This window comes from Aulonocara stuartgranti (genome assembly GCF_965226115.1).
Source record: "Aulonocara stuartgranti genome assembly, chromosome: 23".
Taxonomy (NCBI): Eukaryota; Metazoa; Chordata; class Actinopteri; order Cichliformes; family Cichlidae; genus Aulonocara; species Aulonocara stuartgranti.
Window position 1 is genome coordinate 41,004,984 of NC_138958.1, and position 21,098 is coordinate 41,026,081.

A 21,098-nucleotide genomic window follows, 5' to 3' on the forward strand; every position below is an offset into this window, starting at 1 on the left:
GTGTGTTTCGTTCATTGGTTTTTTTGGTTATGGACTCGTGTTTTGTTTTTCTTTTTGTCTTTTGACCTTCTGGTGCTCCTGTTTTGTTTTGCCTCGGGCCCTCCGTTTCATGTTTTGTCGCCACCGTTGTTTGTACTTACCCACTTCTGTAAATAAACACTCACCTGCACCAGAGCTGCCGCCTTTTTGGTCCCTTTCTACAATTCCACACGGCTTGCCCTGGCAATCCGTGACAGAAGAAGCTTCTCGGATGAGAGGTGAAGCGTGTTCAAGCCAATTAAAGAAGTCCAGACGCTTTTCTTTGCAAGCTCCTTTGACTACGATGACCTGGATGACTGAGAACCTTCACAGACCCACAGGTAGGAATGATTTTCTGTGTCGTTCAGTGTTGCTTTTCGGTAATCTCAGTCTCTCACTGAACCTGCTCCTGTGACTGACCAGCATGTCATGGAATGGGTGGGAGGTGTTATCCAACATTGTCTTTATCTTGGACAACATCCGCGGACAACATCCGCCTCTCCGACACCACCTTTAGGACTTCTCCCATCTTTCTAACTCCAATGTGTTCAGGTAAATAAGTTCCCAAATAAATAATCAGAATAAATAGCACATACATAGTTATTTTCATTTCATCATTTTCATTTTTAGGGTATGCTTTTAAGTCCCATTTATTTTATAAAGCCATCATTGTGAAGCATGTCAGCCGTGTAATAAACCTTTGACCTGTCCACGTTGTTCCCTGCTGTCCACCCTATTACAGCTGGGATAGCACCACCACCCCCATGACCCTGAGCTGGATAAGCGGAAGAGGATGATATTTAATAGATATTTAATGGCTTAGGTTATCAATCCATACATGCATCCAGGTAGATATACAAGTCCAAATAAGGAGTTGATGTTATTGTGTTATTGTGTAGGGGTAATGTCTACCAGAGAGTGTTATCTGTAGTAATTACTGCTGTAATATGTACACCTGTTTTTGCAAACATATGTCAACCTACTGTTAGAGTGCCTCTTGAGTATTCGTTGGTCCACTAGAGGACAGTGTTGAGCCTCAAATGACCAATGTGATCCAATAAAGCGTTGATGCTGGAACACAATAAATACAGATGAGACCGAAACAGCAGGGAGCAAATCAGTATTAGAGGGGGAAGCATGGGGGTCAATATCAAGCACATGAGACTATCAAAGTAAAGCATGAACTAAAACACACACATGCAGCAAACAGGAAGCGAAATATGACTGAATACAACAACAACAACAATCTTTATTTATAGAGCACATTTAAAAGCCTTGGGCATACCAAAGTGCTTTACATAAAACAATAAAAGGTTCAAACATTGATAACGGATAAAAAAAATAAAAAATAACGAGTTATGTTCATAGATAAAAGCTACCAATAAGAATGACTACAGCACATGGGTAATAGCAAGATAAAAGCTGTACCACCATAATAAAATGGGAATGAATGGGAAAACAATGGACACAAATAAATAGGGAAACAGACAACCAGAGCACAAAGACACAAGACAGAGACAGGGACACAAGTAGGAAACAGAACGGGATCATAAAAGAAGGTAACTTGAGAATAAGCCAGACCAAAACACAATACATTCTCAAAACCACCAGGAACATACAGTAGAAGAAAAACTTGAGAATAATTAACAAAGAAAACTATGAATACTAAATCAGAATGAAAACACAACTGGAGTGGAGGTAAAAAAGTCATTAAAACTACATCAGAGGCTAAAACTGAAAACGCTGGTTACAAAACCCAGGATTATGACAGAAGTAAGTTTTTAATTTTAAGAAATAGGTGTAAGTGACACATACACGTTAAGAAGCTATGCAGCTACAACTACATTAGACTGGCATCAGATAGAGCGAATAATAGAAGTCACATGACCCAAAGAGAAAGTGAAAGGACATTTATAAATCCAAAGTCAAACATCATCTACATCAGTGTGAACAACAACCAAGACACGGCAACTTCACAGCACAGTTGGGCATTCAGGTAAGGTAACACTGTGTTAATAATCCAATGCAGGAAATCCAGTTATTAAATTATTAAATTGACCTTTATTGAGTCATCTCACATGTGGTTGACATGTGTCAAGTTAAAATAATTTAATTTCAAGAAGAATTTCAAGAATTTACTGTTTTATAATTTACTGTCTTTTTTTGCTTGTTTAATTCACAGATAGTCGATGACAAAAAAAAATGTTGAATATTAAAAAAATCTTTTCTGGTAAGCAGTTTTTTTCATTTCATATTCATTGTTGGTGGTTTTCTTCATGCTTCTCTTTTGATTTGCCCTATATTGTCATGTTTGTGAAGCCCTCGTGGGTTTAACATATAATATTGAGCTACACAAGTGTTGCTAACATGTTTTTACTTTGTCATTTTTCAATTGCAGGTAATCGCTCACCACCTTCTCGTAAGATATTTTAAATATGATACAAAATTATTTAGTCCTGAGGAAAAAACTCGAGGCTTTTACACACTGGACAAATAAAATCTGCGCAAATATTTTCTGGTCTCGTCTGTTAGTGCAGCTAATGCAGCTGTTCACACTGACAGTTTGAGCAGCAGAATTCCAGGAAGTGTAATCATGTCATACTATTTACCTCAGACACACAGCTACTCAATGCGGCTTTCTGAAATCATTTCCCTGCCTCGCCTCAAACTGTCCCACTGACATCCTGAACTGTACAAACACACAGCTTCAGCTCCTGGATCCAACCGTTAAATTCTCCCTGCTGCTGTTTTCTTAGTTTCTTACTTTTCTCAGCTCGTCGTCGTTTGATGTCGGCTTCATTTTTAGTTTTCACAGTGCGTTTATTGAGGAAGAATTTTCCTCAAAAAAAGCAACGCGTTCAGTCTGTAACAGCCTTAATACATAATGTGTAATTAATTTATAACGTTGCCCTTCCAGTGTGACTCATACAATTAACATTTTCACTTTGCAGTGTTAGAGGTAGAAGAGAGGAGCATACCATGGGGGTGAGTATTAAGAGTGTGGTTGCTTAGAGAGGTGTACTAGAATTATTAAGATTAACCATTTAATTTCACCTGTGTTAATCCTAGAGTCACAATTTTATATCACAAAATCAATCTCTTTTGACCTGTTTGATCATTGTGGTAACTTATGTTTAATGTTCGTTCAATTTGACTTTAAACCATCTGTGGGTGTCACATTTTTGCTCATTCTGATGTCACTGTAAATGATTCTCTGCTGAAGTATTAAATATTTACATTCAAATTGTTACAGCAGCACAAACCTCTGAGTCACAATGTGGAATTCACATAGTTTCACATGGTGACACAGAAATGCATATTTGGTTATTTCAGGCTTCTGAAATTGCAGGTAGTAGAAAACAGATGTCAGCCTATCTCAGTAGTACACCCCTCAAGTGTTTTGTTTGTTTGTTGTGTTATTTTGTGTTTGTTCATAACACTGTTGTATAAACTGTAAGTGCACACTAAATCCTATTGTAATTTTCTAAATGAACAGTGAAAGAGAGCGAGACCTGCAGCTTGTCAGAGATTACAAGCCTCACAAAGATGTCCAGCAGCTCAGAATTATGCTTCATGGACCACCAGGTGCTGGAAAGTCCAGCTTCATCAACTCTGTGGACAGTACTTTAAGAGGCAAAATCGCAACTCGAGCATTGGCAGCAGCAACCTTTGGTGACAGTTTCACCATTGCAGTATGTATGAGGATGTATCTATCCTTATCATAGTTGCACACTCATTTCCTTTGAGGTTTTCTATGACTACAGGAGCGCACTGCAGTGGTAGCTGCTTTATAAGCATTAAACTATAAACGAGTGAAAAATAGTCAGCACAACTAGTGTGTCAATTATTCTGAAAACTGTTTAGGATCTTTAGTATCTGGCACTAATATAACAACACCACTTTTTATTTTATTTACAGTACAGGACATTTAAAATTCAGAAAGGAAATCCAGAAACTTTTTACTCTTTTGTCTTCACTGACACCATGGGGCTTGAGAGGGGCGCTGAGAAAGGAATTCATGTAGAAGACATCAAACTTGCCATTAGTGGACATGTCAAAGAAGGTTACACGGTATGATGTTTTTCATCCAGATGCTTGTACACAGTCTGTGATACAGAAACTGTATCGTGCAAAAAGGTTTAATTGATTTTGCTTTTTTTCCCCCAGTTCAAACCCAAATCTCTCTTGCGTGAATCAGATTCTTACTACAACAGTTCTCCTACTTTAGATGACAAAGTCCACATACTGGTTGTTGTTATTCCAGCTGACACAGTGAGCATAATCAATGATGAAACATGGAGGAAGATGAGAGAAGTCAGACTACATGCTCGTGACAAAGGTGAGAGCAGAAAGTAGAATAGTAGAAAAACATGAGATACAATGATTGCATTGCTTTCTGTATTGGCAGGGATCCCACAAATAGCTGTTATCACTAAAATTGATGAAGCCTGTCCTGAAGTCAAAAGAGACATAAAGAACGCCTACAGGAGCAAGCACTTGAATCAGCTGGTATGTTCCAGGACTTTCATAAGTTTCACGAGTTTGTAGACAGTTTACACATGGATGTCACATCTCTAATTCAGCTGTACATTTCAGTATATTTGAACAGAAACCTCAGCTATAATGAGTACAAATATTTGAATAAGTAATTTATAATTATATCACTAGTGCAACAATACAGTTTCAGTTTTTTAAATGTAATATTGTTTAAACTTAGATGGACACAGTGAACAGGGACCTGGGTATTCCACTGAACTGCATCTTCCTCGTGAAGAACTACCACAAAGAAACTGATACGAATAACGATGTGGATTCACTGATACTGAGTGTACTGAAAAAGACCATTGACTATGGAGAGGACTACCTGAATGACATACAATCCTGACCTGTAATCAATGTGTGAGGGAGCTAGAAAATGAAAATGTTCAGTTACTCTTCAAGTGATTTTGCTCATGTTTCATTTGCCATCGTTACAGTCACAGTCACACAAAAAGGGTGTGAAAAGAAACGTCCTTTCTTTTGCAAATTAAATCCAAATAAATATATATATATTATATATTCAAAATGGTAACTGCATGAAGAATGACACATATATGCTTGTAAACTGTTATCTGCCGTGTAACTCAAATAAATTATTTTAACCCTTGATGTAAGACTCTCCACTGTGAATCAGTGATTTCTTGTTTAAAGAACTGTAATTTAAGTTGGATAAGTGGTAGAGGATCGATGAATAGATATTTAATTACTTAGGTTTTCAACCCATATAAACATCCAGTTAGATATATAAGTCCAAATCAGGATATGTGCTTAGTCCCCCCCTTGACTATGCATTTGAGAGCTTAATCAGATGGTACAGATCATCTGTCCTCTAGTCACAGTCGGACTACTATTCATGAAACTAGTAAGTTTTCCTACTCAGCTTTTTGTTTAATTATTTCCATTTACAGTAAACTCAGCCACACTGATACTTTGTTACTACTGTCAATGTGAGAGTAAGAACATTGTAGGAATAAACAGTGTATAAGTATTGCTCGCTGCTGTTTAAAAGTTTGAGAGGAAAGAGTAGATATAAAAACAAACATCAAAGATGGGCTCAGTCTACGTATACACTTGATATCAGGTCAGCAATTACACTGTCTGTGTCCTGGTTTAAGATCATATCTGTAAAATAGATTTTAGCCAACATGAGGAAGTTAAATAAAGTTGTGCCTATGACTTTATTACTGATGCTCATCAGGGAAAGACAAAGTGAGCTGTGTGGGAGGCTTGGTTAGGATCCAAATACTGGGCTTTGACACAGAATAATTAATGAAAGGCAGCAGCTTTATTGTTGGAAAATACATGCTAGCACTAAGTACATGAACACTAAAAAGGAAACAAACATGAAATGAGAACTAAGAATCTTGCGCTAAACCATGAATGGCTAGGCGAGACATAACATGACGTGGCTATAAAACAAGGCGCTTACACAGCAACTGCGGAAGAAGTGACAACAAGCAGGAAGACACAGGGCTTTAGTACACAGAGAGAGAACGAGTGAAATGAGGCACAGGAGGAGAGCACAGCTGGGAGTAATCAAACATGATGAGACCAAGGGGAAGCAAAACTCAATACATTAGTAATGTGTCGGTCGCGAACGAAATGGCTCTTAGAGCCGGATCTTTGAAGTGAATAACGCGAGCTGTGGGTCTTTTTCTCTTTCTCTCACCCTCTCTCTCGCACTTTTGCCGCTTCACTCCACACCGAGCCTTGTGCTTTGCGCTGGGCAGAGGGGGGAGGGGCAGTAGTTACACTGGCAGTAGCACAGGAACAGAGCGGGAGGGAGGGAGAGAGAGAAAGGGAGCCAGGGACAACAAGGTCACATTAGAAAGGTATAGTAATCATCCACAACTATTTTCATTTGCAGATGATAAAGGATTCAAAAAGTTTATTCATGCAGCCCATATTGGTGGGGCAGCTGTAGCTCAGGTGGTAGAGCAGGTCACCTACTGATCAGAAGGTTGGGGGTTCAATTCCTGGCTTCCCCTAGTCTGCATGCCAAATATCCTTGGGCAAGATACTAACCCCAAATTGCTCTCCGATGCATCCATCGGAGTATGAATGTGTGTGAATGTTAGCTAAAAGAAGCACTTAGATAAATGTGCTTGTGTGAATGCACAAGTTGTACAAAGCGCTTTGAGTGCTCAGAAGAGTAGAAAAGCGCTATATAAGAACCAGTCCATTTACCATTATTACAGAGAACGGCATGTTCTTTTTGTTTTCATATTTTAATTTATATTTAATTGTGTTGGGATTTTGCGTTGGTTCATATGGAACCCAAAGGGAAGAAATGCTTCACCATATTTTCTAGTCTTTGGCTTAAAATGAAGTTGGTTTGGAAACATATTCAGCTATGCTTCATCACCTGCTTTGCGTTTGTGTGGGCACCCATGCTAGCAGTGTCCAAGCCTTGTTTTTTTTTTATTTTATCCTTTTCAGCCCCCCCTCCCCCCCAGGGGGCGGGCCCCACACTTTGGGAAGGTCTGGCCTAACATATGAAACAGGAAATTACCGCCATGTAATCCATATATTTCAGCATAGTAACTGTATATCTTCTGAATATCACCTATTGAACGGTAACTGTAACGGATACATTTACTCATATTTTGTATTTAACACTGCCTGTTGATGAGATCTTGTGCCGCTCCTAAAACACCGGCCTCCAACTCCTAAAGAGACACGGTATCACTAAATTTAGCAAATATTAGCTTCAGGCTAGCTTGCTACGACAAATAGGCTAATACCAGTATTTTACCATAACTTCACCAGATGTAGTTAAAAAAACTAAACTAATGTCCAGTTCAGTGGGACAGCAAAGAAAGATAACAAAAAATGATTACTTACCCGCGGTTTAGAGGGTCAAGCTGAAATTGAAGCAGCCATTGAAAGACGGGAAGAAAGAAGGATGGCAGCTTGGTCAGCACTAGTGGCCTCTATAATGTCTGCAAATACATACGGGTCGGAATCCCCCCCCCAGCGCGCCCGGATGGCAAAACGGTGCCAGCAGAGTGAAACCGAAAAACGGTTTGAAACCGAAAAATTGATTGAAACCGAAAAAAATTGGAATGAATCTGAAAAAAAAAATTATAAGTGAAAACAAAAAAATTTGTTTCAATTAATTGTTTTTCACTATCATTTTTTTTTTCCAGTTTCAATATAAGATTTTTCAGTACATTTATTTCAGTTACTATATTTTTTTTCGGTTTCATTTCAAGGTGGCATCGTTCTGATCCCATAAATGACCGGTTCTCTAAAAAGATCCGGAAATCCCATCACTACAATAAATTAACAGGACACGGACTTTCAAAGTAAAACAGGAAACATGACAGAATTCACAAAGATGCAGAATTGACATTGAGACACATAGCGTGTCCATATTCATGGGCTGCATCCTCCTGAGGCCGCATTTGTAGACCGATTACGTCACAGCGACGCGCCGAAGGCTGTCCAAATTCATAGACTCCTCCGAATGCAGCCGACAAATGCGTCCTCCTTTTCCCCGAATTTGAAGGATGGGTCGGGTGTGTCCTTCGTGGCCTACCATATCCCAAACTCCAGTTTCCAACAATGGCGGCCGCTACTAAGTTTTAAAATTACTCTTACTAATCTTTCTGGGTCACAAAATAAACTTTTAACATATTTTCAGGCGAGAAAGTAGCTGTGTAAACATCAAATATCTGCTCGGTTTATCAAGATATCGTATATTTGCAAAACTGTTTCGACGTTTTCGGAGACGTCTGCTACCCACCAGCTCAATAGCTAGTCGGGAGCTTGAGGGTCACTGAAGCCGCCGAGAACGGCACAACTCCCGGTACATTATTTTCAGATCACCGCGGACCTTCGCTACTCAGGTTAAACGTAATATATAAGTCACTTAGATAACCTAAAAATGTTATTGTTGGGCTTTTTTCAGTGTTTTATTTGTTCGTGAGTCAATCGGTTTGGCTGAGATTAAAGTTATTAGATTAGATAAAAGAAAACTTTATTAATCCCCCTGGTGGGTTCCTCCTTGGTTTTTACACAGCTGAATAAACATCAAACAGAAAACTGATTAAACAGAAGTATGAGACGGTCGAGAATTTACGCCAGTGTCCTGTTATATTTTAGATAGCAAGGAGCAGACGGCCGAGTTTATTAAACTCCACCGAGATAGCGGTGACGCTAATCAGAAGGCTAGACCGTCCAATTTCCCCAGCCGTCTACTTCCGGCCTACTACTCGGCAAACGTAGACCACGAAGGCTGGGTCCTCAGGAGGATGCCCCATGAATTTGGACACAACCACAGGCTGAATGAATATGACACATGGAACACAGGGAAGATACAGTGACTTTAACTAAAAGCAGGAACAACAAATATAACATGAACAGAAAATCATCAAGAGAACTCAAAACTATGAATAGCAATAATCAAGGAATATAAATTAAACACAAACACAAAACAATGGGTTGCTGACCCAGTGCCGTGACACAAAGAGAGATGAGGGATACTTCCCAGAGTCTGACCTGTGTTGATCCAGCTGCTCCGTGGTTACCATGGTTACAGCATAAGGTTGTGTGAATTAAACAACTGGCACTGCAGTAACTTACCGGCAATATAATTGTTTACATTTTCATTACAAAAAAACTCTCTTACTTGGTTACCTCAAGTTAACTTAGACAACTTATACTTTAGGGGTATCACAGATAACGCCCACGTGATCTCTGAAATCTGGCCTCGTGTGGACTTTCCGAGAACACCACTATACTAAAATAAATAGGCTATTACCAATATACACATGCTATATTATAAACTATGATAGAAATCTAGAGGTGCTATTAATGTTGGGGATTTTTCTATGACATATATATACATATATACCACATACTGTAATCATATGTACTATGTAATCATATATACTGGTATACACAACATACACCTACACCGGAGTGTTTTATATATTGGAATCTTTGTGTTAAGCATTTAACCTACATGTTCAAATCACAAGACCCATATATTTAGGCCAGATATTATCTACAATTATATTAATAAAGTCTGTGCCACTTGTTGTATGAGCACCTGCTGATCCATACTGTTTGAAATATAGTAATTAGGATCAATAAGTAACCTTTGATCGTGTTATGGCCTGTGGTGACAAGTCCAAACATAGGGTTAAATAAACTTGGCCCTGCTGAGGATGCGCCTGGGGCTCTGTCCATCTTCACTAGTGATGTGTCATGTGCAAATGTGCTTTGCAGTGAATCAGAAGAGCCAGCTGTACTGTTTACTGTTCATAGGCCACTGTTTAATAAATCCTGTTTTAAGAATTCTACTCCTATTCCAGAGGATTTCTTTGAGTGATTTGATTTTAATAGCTTATCATATTGGTTTCAAAATTTGCAACCCGACATTAACATTTTTAGTTATAAAGAGACACCTTCCCGCCTTTAGTCCTATTCATAAACAATATAAATTGCCTTCTAACATCCAGAAGTCTGCATGTGTAACAAGCCACTAGTATGTGTCAAGTTAAAAGACTTAATTTCTAGAAGAATTTAAAGACTTCACTATTTTCTTCAGCTTGCTTTTTATTACCAACATGTAGTTAGTACAAAAAAAACATGAGCTTCGTTTGGAAAAATATAAAATCTGTTTGGGGTAAGCAGATTTGTTTTTATGATGATTTGATTTTATAATGGAAAAGATACCATCATGTACTTTGGATGTGAACATGGACATAAGGAAATAAATTACATATAAAGTAATAGTGAATAGGAAAAAGTGTTGCTAACATGTTGCTACATTGTCATATTTTAATTGCAGGTATTCCACCTCCCCCTTCACCTCCCTGTAAGAAATTAAAAATATGAAACAAAATTGTTCAAATGTTAAGATTAAACCAACACATAATAATGTATAATGAATTTGAATCCATTTCCTTCTGTTGGGATTCACACAATTAACATGTTTGCTTTACAGTTTTCGAGGTAAAAGAAATGAACATACCATGGATGTTAGTGTTACGGACGTGTTTCCTTCTTTGAGTTATAGAACTTTGAAAGTGAAAGTGAAGTGAAATTTATTTGGGTCAACAACAACAACACAGATTATCATTTTACATATAAGTACTCAATCATACAGTAACCAAAAAAGGAATAGGCTGAAGCCTTGTGGATTATAATTGTCAGGGTCCTGGGTCTCCTGACCCAGCGTTTTTAGTTCTTTGTGATTTTTGTATTATTGTACTTGTGTGTGATTTATTCTAGGGTTTCTAGTTTTGATCCCTTGCCCTTCATGTCTCTCTGTGTCCCCTCTGTTCTGTGTAAGTCTGTGTCTGCAGGTTTGAGTTTCCCTCTGTGTCTTTTGGTTCATCGAGTCCTCTGCCTTACTGGTTATGTCTCTGTGTTTCTTAGTTGCTGTCTCTACCATGTCAAGTTCGCGTCTCTGTGTCATACTTCCTGTTTTACTTTGAAGGTCCGTGTCTTATTTGAATGTGTTCAGTTTACGCTTCCTTGTCTCGTCAGTTCTTATTTCCCCCGGCTGTGCTCTCCTTCTGTGTCTCATTCCCCTCGTTACTTCCCAGTGTATTTAAACCCTGTGTTTCTCTGAGTCAGTGTCGCGTCGTACCCTCAACAAGCTGTGTGTTTTGGCTCCGTGTTTCCAGTGTTTTGTCTCCAGCTCCAGTTTAGTATTTCTGCTACAGTGTTTTAGTCCACCAGCGTTTTTGTTTGTTTTTTGGTGAGTTTAGTTTAGTAAGAGGTTTTTCCCAGCAATAAAGCTCCGCTTTAAGTTGTACTTCTGTGTCTGAGTCCTGCATTTTGGATCCACCACTCCTGCTTGCCTGCCTGCCACACAGCCAACCATGACAGAACGACGCGACCATCAAATGGATCCAGCGGACTCACGGTTTCTGTATCTCGCACAGTTGTGGGATTACTGCCGGGGCGTAATCCACGCTGAGGACACTCCCAAGAGACTCATCCAGGTAGTCTTTTTTGACAACTTTTTGTCTTCCACCCTCTGCACAGCTGGTTTTTTGTACATTAAAAGATTAAAACAACTAATAACAGCTCTGAGAGCCAGGATTTGCTTCGAACTGTTTGGCATGGGCGGTCCAGGCAAGGAAGGGTCAGCTGCCCTCCTGGAAGCCCTCACCGCCTGGTATTCTCAGCATCAGCATTTTTTCCCATCAATATTTATCACTAAATTATTCGATCCTCCCTTAAGAAAGAGACTGCATCCTTGCTACCTTCACCCCACCACACCAGTGTCACCTGTGTCTCCAGTAGCTCAGCTCCCAGTGTCACCTGTGTCTCCAGTAGCTCAGCTCCCACTCCCACCTGTGTCTCCAGTAGCTCAGCTCCCACTCTCACCTGTGTCTCCAGTAGCTCAGCTCCCACTCCCACCTGTGTCTCCAGTAGCTCAGCTCCCACTCTCACCTGTGTCTCCAGTAGCTCATTTCCCACTCTCACCTGTGTCTCCAGTAGCTCAGCTCCCACTCTCACCTGTGTCTCCAGTAGCTCAGCTCCCACTCTCACCTGTGTCTCCAGTAGCTCAGCTCCCACTCTCACCTGTGTCTCCAGAAGCTCAGCTTCCACTCTCACCTGTGTCTCCAGTCGCTCAGCTTCCACTCTCACCTGTGTCTCCAGTAGCTCAGCTCCCACTCTCACCTGTGTCTCCAATAGCTCAGCTCCCACTCTCTGCTCAGTCTCCTGTGTCGCCAGTTTTGCTCATTCACTCTATGCAGGGAGGTAACTTAATTTCTACTCAGGGTACTCTTCATGGTTTAGCCGCCGTTGGCACAGTTTGCCACTCCAGGGCTTCCCCAGAGGCTAGGTCTCAGTCCCCAGCTGATTCTGGACCCCTGAAGTTTAAGCAGCCCCCTAAGAACTGCACCATGTTAGCATTGGCTGGGCAGAGTCAGTGCTCGTTGCAGCGCCAGTTGTCCTCATGTCAGCCAAAGGACTTCATGCCTGTTGGCTTTGTTTTGGCCTCTGCTGGAGGGTCCGAGGGACCGCTCCGGCCTTTGTCTCCTGTCTCCGCTGGAGGGTCCGAAGAACCGCCCGGCCTTTGTCTCCTGTCTCCGCTGGAGGGTCCGAGGGACCGCTCCGGCCTTTGTCTCCTGTCGTCGCTGGAGGGTCCGAGGGATCCGTCCAGCCGGCAGAGCCACCACCTCCGGCTTCCACGCCTCCGCCTGCAGCGCCTCAGTCTCCGGCTTCCACGCCTTCGCCTTCAGCAGCCTCCGAGTCATCACCCACGCCAGCTGCAACCTCCCACCTCCCACCCACTCCATGACATGTTGGTCAGTCACAGGAGCTCGTTCAGTGAGAGACTGAGATTACCGAAAAGCACCACTGAACGACACAGGAAATCATTCCTGCCTGTGGCCATCTCCCTGTACAATGCATCCACTTAACACACTGTTTGCTGCTACAGCTACACATGTTTCTTTTCCAAATATTTATTTATAAGTGACTTATGTATGTATGTATGTATATATTGTACTATTCTTAGTTAGCGTATTGTCTGTCTTGTCTTAATGTTGGTTTAAAATGGAGCACTGTAACAAAAAATAATTTCCCCCAGGGATCAATAAAGTATTCTGATTCTGATTCTGATTTATCCACGCCAGCTGCAGCCTCTTCATCCTCGCCAGCTGCAGCCTCTTCATCCTCGCCAGCTGCAGCCTCTGCTTCTGCCTCGCCAGCTGCAGCCTCTGCTTCTGCCTCGCCAGCTGCAGCCTCTGCCTCCGTGTCTTCGCCTTCAGCGTCGCCTGATCCAGCCTCATCTGGATCTGCGGTTTATCGGCCACCTTCCAGGCTACTGGTCGGGCGTCATCGTCGTGGGCGGCCCCCTGAACTGTTTCCACGTCGCCGCCGCTGCCGCCCGAACGGCCGGCCGCCTGAACTGTTTCCACGTCGCCGCCGTTGCCGTCCGCACGGCCGGCCCCCTGAACTGTTCTTTTTTGGACTCATGTTTTGTTTTGGGGCTTTCTTGTGCTTCGGTGTTTTGTTTCGCCAACCATGACAATAATTATCCTATCCTTTACCCCATAGGAATAATCAAATCCTTAACCAAATAAGTTATATAACAGGTTGAAAAGAAATCAATGATAAATCAACAAATTAAATCAACACAAAGTAATTCATCAAGCCAAATTTCCGTAACGTTGAATGATACAAATGTTTAAATTCTTCCTGAAAGATGACAAAGAAAAACACAAACTGACACACATCTATACTTAACATTGGTTCTCACTTTAGGTATTTCAAACTTATAAGACCCCCTCCAATCATATTTTCCATCTCTTAACTTTGATGTGACTTATATTATTGACTCGTGCTTGTTATTTGATGTCAGTGTCATAGCAGATTATAAAATGTGTAAATCTATCAGTAGAAAGATTTAAACCTTACCAATGTGCAGCTGTCTTATTGGCAATAAATCAGTGTTGATCATGCACTGAGTGCTAAACTAAATGTATGAAATTATGAATTTACAAGATTAATCGTTTTCTGCTACCACTTCTCACTTGCCTCTTGCTGTTATACTTCTTATAATCTTTATAGATCACCATCACATTTTCCTCTTCCTCTTTCCTCTTTGTCTCTGACGGTCCGGCCAGTGAGTTATGTGACATGTCAAATGAGCCTTTTATGTAACTGAGGCAAACGCTAGGGTGTTTGGCTGGGATGAACTTACAATGGCCCCACTGTGTGTGTGTATGTGATACAGCATAAGGCCCATTTGTGGTGTTATTCTAAATGCATATAACTAAGTGAGAAAGTGATGTTACAATTACTAAAGTGATCGATAAATAAAAGAAATCTGCCAGGACACCTGGTCATTCTGAGCAAGAAACCCTTTCTACCTAGACTGTTTCTGTTGCCAAAAAAATGGTTTTTAGAAAGACTGAAACTTCCCCTACCGCTTCCCCAGAGGCAGAGCTGCCAAACTCAGCTGATTCTGCACCCCTGGAGGTATCTGCACAGCCTGTTTCACCTGGGAGCTCAGCCGGCCGTCTCAGCTCCCTGTCTCTGCTGAGAGTGCAGGCGAGCCAACCCAGCCACCTCCATTCTCTGTTTGAAGCTCCAGTGAGTTTACTCAGCCAGCAGCGGACTTTTTTTTTTTTTTTTTTTTTGGCTGTTGCTGCCTGAACAGAGCAAATGGTCTGCACAGTTCCAGCCAACTCCACCTCAACCAGAGGTCTCGCAGGTACTGGTCCTGCTTCTGTTCCTGCTGGGGGCTCTGGAGAGCTGTGCTAGTCGTTTGTTGCCGCTGGAGACACTAGAGAGCCGCTCCAGCCATCTGTCTCTGTTGGGGTCACGGAATACTCACTACAGCTGTCCATGGCTTCCACGCCGCCATCAGTGCTGGCTGGGGGCTCTGATGAACCTGCCAAGTTTTCTTCTGTTCTCAGGAGGCTCAGGAGGGTCCATCCAGCCATCAGTGCCACCATCAGCGTCAGCTCAATCGCCAGCTTAACAGCCTTATCCACCTACAGCAGCCATGTCGTCACCCGTTCAGGTGCCAGGGGCTGCTCTGCCACCATCTGGTCCTGCTTTGTCTGGCTCTGCGTCATCTTGTCCTACGCCATTTCCCACACGGTTGACCTCTGGACCTGTCTTCTTGTTGCCACTGCTTTCCGCACGGCAGGCCTCCGAAACGGTTTCAGTCTGAGTTGTTGCCTGCACTTGGATCCTCTTTTTCCTTTTTTTCACACGGCTCTTCTCACTTGCCGTGACAGTTGTTGTGTCCTTGGGCAAGACACTTAACCTACTGCCTACTGGTGATGGCCAGAGGGGCCGATGGCCGATATGGCAGCCTCGCTTCTGTCAGTCTGCCCCAGGGCAGCTGTGGCTACAACTGTAGCTTGCCTCCACCAGTGTCTGAATGTTAGCGTGAATGAATAGTGGAATTGTAAAGCACTTTGGGTGCCTAGAAAAGCGCTATATAAATGCAGTCCATTATTACATCACTGGTACTTTCCGGGCACTCAGCCACCGGATTTTCTTTGCCCACACCACTGCTGCTTCGCTTTGCACATGGCTGGCCCCTGAACTGTGTAATTGCCACTGCTGGCTTCGCGGTCGGCCTCCAGAACTGTGTGCTGAACTTAACACAACCAAGGCTGGAGAGCAATACTGGAAGATTATATGGTTGAATGGTGCAACCCATTAGGCAATGCTCAGTGGATCTAAAAGGGACCACAGCAACTTCCCTGAACAGGATCCAATAACTATCACCAGCATCAGGCCCTGGCCTAAATTTCGTTCTTTTAATTCTTTTGGCGGAAAAGAAAGCCTGGGCTCAGGGTGGTCAAAGCTCAAAAAATGATCTTTATTTTACATTCCCGGGAACAGAGAGCTTTTAGAATCAGAATCAGAATCAGCATACTTTATTGATCCCTGGGGGAAATTATTTTTTGTTACAGTGCTCCATTATAAACCAACATTAAGACTAGACAGACAATACACTAACTAAGAATAGTACAATATATACATATATATACATACATACATACATAAGTCACTCATAAATAAATAGCTGTGTAGTTATAGCAGCAAACAGTGTGTTAAGTGGATGCGTTGTACAGGGAGATGGCCACAGGCGCTATCATGCACCCACAGTTCTGAAAAAAATCACAAGCTGCATGTTGTATTTAATATATATATATTCTTAGTGCTTATTTACTGATTATATTGTTTTGTGTAGGCCTTTATAAACCAGACCCAGATGAGACAAGAACTAGGTTAAGGATGACAAGTTGCCCCTTAGACAGGGGAAGTAGAGAAAAGGGGAAGTTAGTGCAAAGCTGCACTGGAAATCTGACACTGTGGAGGTAAACACAGGGGGTGGGCTCTCGGGCAAGAATTCCCCGGGGACCCAGAGGGGCTTACCGAGGACAAGTTCAGCCGGGGAAACCCTGAGGTCTTCTTTAACCACGCAGCGCAACCCCAGTAAAACCCATGGAAGGCGGTCAACCCAGTTGCCAACTGTGAGAGAAGCACGGAACGCGGCCTTAAGCGACCGGTGGAAACGTTCGCACATCCCGTTGGCCTGCGGGTGGTACGCAGTGGTTCGGTGGACCTTGACCCCCAGGACGTCAGCCATGGCAGACCAAAGCTTGGAAACGAACTGGGGGCCCCTGTCTGAGGTGATGTCGGCGGGGGGACTGAAACGCGAAACCCGCGTTGACAAAAATGCCCTGGCCACTGCTGCTGCTGTAGTGGACGCCAGAGGCACTGCCTCGGGCCAGCGGGTTGTGTGGTCCACTACAGTCAAAAGGTGCGTGAAACCTTGTGACTGCGGCAGAGGACCAACCAGATCCACATGCACATGATTAAAACGCCTCCCTGGAACGCGGAAGGGTTCGAGGGGCGCCTGTGTGTGCCTATGGATCTTAGCACGATGGCATGGGATGCACGCGGCAGCCCAGTCTTTCACCGATTTACGAAGGCCCAGCCAAACAAACCTAGAGCTGACCAGCTTGACCGAGGCCCGGACGCCTGGATGAGAGAGGGCGTGTATGGAGTCAAAATCGCGACGACGCCACGAAAGGGGAACTACAGGGCGTGGACGGCTGGTGGAAACATCAGAAAGTAGGCTAGGCCCGCCGTTCCACACGGGTCTGTCCTCCAGTACAAGGCCCGTTTGCGCAGACCGAAGGGCAAGGACGTCCGGGTCGGCCTGTTGGTCAGCGGCCATAGCCTCAAAGTCTATGCCAACATAAACGGGAGAAACCAGCACGCGGGATAGACTTACCAGCCACGTGCTGAATGTCAGTTGTGAACTCGGAAATGGCTGCCAACTGGCGCCCGCTCCACGGATCAGACCTTGGACATCGCGAATGTCAAGGGTTTATGATCAACGTACGCGGTGAAGCTCCGACCCTTGAGAAAAAAACGAACATACAGATTCTTTTTGGTGATTTGTTACAGAGCTGTTGGGGCATGAGAGCGCCTAGCAGCTCCCTATTCCCGGGAATGTAAAATAAAGATCCTTTTTTGAGTTAGACCACTTTTAGCCGTGTTTTTCTTCGCCGCCAAAAGAATGCAAAGAACTGAATTTAACAATGTGTATATATAGTTCTGCTACGTCACATATAGTTTCGATCAAAACACTATGCTTAGTTTCACTTTCTGTCTGCACCTCCTGTGCTCTGCAAAAGCATGCAGTTTCCTGTCAGCCTGCGACCTAGTTTACACTCAAAGTTGGCTCTCTCTTATTAAAATACATAAAACAATATAATCAGCAAATAAGCACTAAGAATATATATTTAAATCCCAACAACGTCTACTGACCGAAGAAGCTGACTGCATTCCATGAGTGTCTGGCAGTACAAATGAACCAGCTGCTAGTTGATGAGCGATACCCAGAATGGCTAACTAAAGGCCGGAACAGTCCTGATCGTTAAGGACCCCAGAAGGGACCGGTCCCATCCAACTACCAGCCAACAACCTTCCTCAGTACCATATGGAAGGTCCTGTCAAGCATCATAGTAGACTTATGTCATGAACATGGAACAGAAAGGAAATGGTAGAAACACCAGAGGGGCAAAACACCAGCTACTGGTAGATAGAGCAGTTACCTGAAACTGCAAGACCAGACTGACCAACCTGTGCAATGATTGATCACTGAAAAGCCTATGATTCAATGCCTCACACATGGAATGCCTCGAACTATACAAGATCAACAGGACCATACTGTAAGAGCCTTCATCGACTGGGATGTGGTGCAAAGGCCTAAACCATGTCAGCCAAATCATTGACAAGACTGGCTACAGATACCAACTACAAAATGAAAGAAATGTTACCCACCTCTTCTATATGGATGACAGGAGTAAATGTGACATTGATTTACTAATGAACACCACTAAGATGTACAGCAACAACACTGGAATGTCATTCGTACAAGAGAATTGTAGTTGGATGGCAACAAAGCGAGGGAACAGCTGTGCTTAAGAAGTCCTGAGACATGCCCTTTAGGGTGGTGACCAGAACCACACAAGGTCAATGAATTAATCAACTTAGAGCAAGGGGGGGAAAACAAACAAGAACAACAAACAAACGTTAGTGATGCAAATACTAAAATAAACTTTTCTCAGCTTTGAGGATAGCAACTGATTGCTTTATCCTGTCTATATGTCCTCAGAGTAATTTTCACTGTACACATTTTGTTTTTCTGTGAAGCAGGCGACCTAAAGCTCTTGGGGAAAGAAAAGTGGAAGCAGTGTACAGGCTGAAGAAAAAATTTAAAAAGTATTTTTTTTAATGACCATAACAACACAAACAAGCAAAAAGGAAAAAGAAATGAATTTACAGTATTTAATTTTATAAACTTACAGAATTGCCCTCATATAAAGCTGTCAAATTTGAGCACTAAGCAACAAACATTTTTTGATGGAACTTTTAGAATTATTTGTTTGTCAAAGACACATCATACTGTGCTGAAAAGTAAAGCCAATGCCAAAGTGCCAAAAAATTGCAGTACCCCCAATGACCTCTTGAGGCTTATTCCAAAAGTGTCAAATTTTACAGCATTAAAGAGCACGTTAAACACCTGATAGAAAAAAAAAACTCTTGTACTTTGAGGACAATTTCCTCCATTATAACAAATTTAAGGAAGGTGGGATTTTTTTAGTACTCCTAACAGCTAAAACATTAAATTGACTCATATAACTTATTGACGGCAGAGATATTAATTACCTGGAAAAATCTGATTCAACATTTTATTCACTCAGACAAATGGGTGAAATTAATAGGAGGGTGGGGTGATTTTAGTCACAGCAACTACTGTAATAATCTTCACTGCTATAATATCTGAACACACAATGAATTTAATTTTGAGTATCCAGTACTTTGGCTTGTGTAATGATGATGGCTGAGTTAGGAAGGAGACAATGAGGAAGATAAATCCAGTATGGTTTGAGATATTTATTCATGGGTGGGTCTCCTCTCTCCCATGCTACAAAGTGAAGACACATTAAAGGTGACTGGTTTGTGTCATAGTCCTGGGTCTTCAGCAGGGTTTTACAGTGTATTGTGATTCATTCTTTTTATTTTAAGAGATTTTCATATAGTTTGGTTCTGTATTAGTTCTGTCTTTAAGTCTGTGTTCTCTAGTGCATCTGAGTTTGTTTTTTCTAGTTCCCGGTTTTTGTTTTGTTATATGTTACATTTGTTCTCTTTCGTGTTTCTGTTTTTCCTTTGTCGAGTTCACTTGTGCAATTTACGCCCCAGTGTGTGCTTTTCTTTTGTTGCTAAGCCTTTTTCCAGCAAATAAAAGCTGTGGTTTTTAGCTAAACCTCTGTCTCATGAGTTCTGCATTTGGGTCTGCTCTCTGCACACCACATGCTCTTTTCATGACAGTTTGAAATAAAGAAAAATACAAAATACAAACAAAGTACAATCTCTAGAACAGTATGATGTCTTTTTTTTTTTTTTTTTTACGTGTGTGTGTTTGTGTGTGTGTGTGGGGGGGGGGGGGGGTCATACCTACTCAGATCCCTACATTTTTCTTTTCTATGGATTTGGGGGCTAATTCTAAAAAGAGTAACATTCAATAACACAAAAAGTACCACTTTAAAGCACACACACACAGCCATGCTAGGACCAGAAAATGTAGTGTGATGTTGTAACAAAAATCTGAACGAATGTCTTAAGACTTGATAAAAACCAGTAAGTGAAATATGTCACAGTGAAATACAAGACATTATGATCAACATTTTAATATGTATTTTTTTCCACTTGTCTTCTCATTCAAGGTCTGTTGTGTTTGTTACCGTAATGTTATCAGAGACTGAGAGAAAGAATATTACTAACAGGATGGATATTTGAAACAATGAAGCGCCAGGCTTTCACTGCATCAGACAGTGTGTATGCAGCGTATAGCCCCTTACACAGATACAACATTTTTATGATATGTGGAAGCCAGTATACTGTTATGGTAAATGGCCCCAAAGGACCCCAAAGCGCTTTACACGTTTAGTCATTGTAGCCACAGCCGCCCTGGGGCGCACTGATAGAGGCGAGGCTGCTGGACACTGGCGCCACTGGGCCCTCTGACCACCACCAGTGGGCAACGGGTGAAGTGTCTTGCCCAAGGACACAACGACCGAGACTGTCGGAGCCGGGGCTCAAACTGGCAATCTTCCGATTACAAGACAAACTGCCAACTCTTGAGCCACGATCGCCCCACAATGTTGTGATTGGTTGTCTCTTGGGTATTTACTGATAAGGCAATAGTCTCCGGTCTTCTTTGTGTTGGGTTCACCTCACATGGACACTTGCCTGCAAAACAAGATAACGCACATACACTCTTCTTTTGTCCTTTGTTCCGTCCATTAGATACATTTTCTTTGTTGCCTCTTCTCTAATCTAGTTTCTAATGTGCTCTGTAAGTGTGAGCGGTGTCTTTCCTTTTCCACCTGTATCTTTTTTATGCAGTCTTTCACACCGTGAGACTGCTGTTTTTATCCTTCTGAACAGGGAGCACATCATTCTGTTAGCAGAGCAATATGTAAAGTTCATCTAAGCATCTCCCATTAATTTTCAGTGATTAA

General features: G+C 42.2%; 2 protein-coding genes across 5 annotated transcripts in view; both read left to right on the forward strand.

The window, feature by feature from the left end:
• LOC309700755 (interferon-induced protein 44-like) overlaps window positions 1-5,164 on the forward strand; it is a 57,359-nt gene extending 52,195 nt beyond the window's left edge. For 2 of the 4 annotated variants that reach the window (XM_082524551.1, XM_082524550.1), the window contains exons 3-9: window positions 2,417-2,437; window positions 2,970-3,003; window positions 3,515-3,710; window positions 3,937-4,089; window positions 4,186-4,357; window positions 4,427-4,527; window positions 4,736-5,164. In XM_082524551.1, coding sequence (XP_082380677.1) covers window positions 2,417-2,437; window positions 2,970-3,003; window positions 3,515-3,710; window positions 3,937-4,089; window positions 4,186-4,357; window positions 4,427-4,527; window positions 4,736-4,903 — 845 coding nt within the window. In that variant the 3' untranslated portion in view covers window positions 4,904-5,164. Of the gene's footprint in view, window positions 1-1,972; window positions 2,015-2,200; window positions 2,249-2,416; window positions 2,438-2,969; window positions 3,004-3,514; window positions 3,711-3,936; window positions 4,090-4,185; window positions 4,358-4,426; window positions 4,528-4,735 lie in introns of those variants that run through there. The other 2 variants (XM_082524552.1, XM_082524553.1) reach the window with 2 other exon arrangements.
• Window positions 1-21,098, forward strand: part of LOC309700748 (interferon-induced protein 44-like) — a 185,451-nt gene that overhangs the window by 133,965 nt on the left and 30,388 nt on the right. The gene's annotated exons all lie outside the window — the stretch shown is intronic.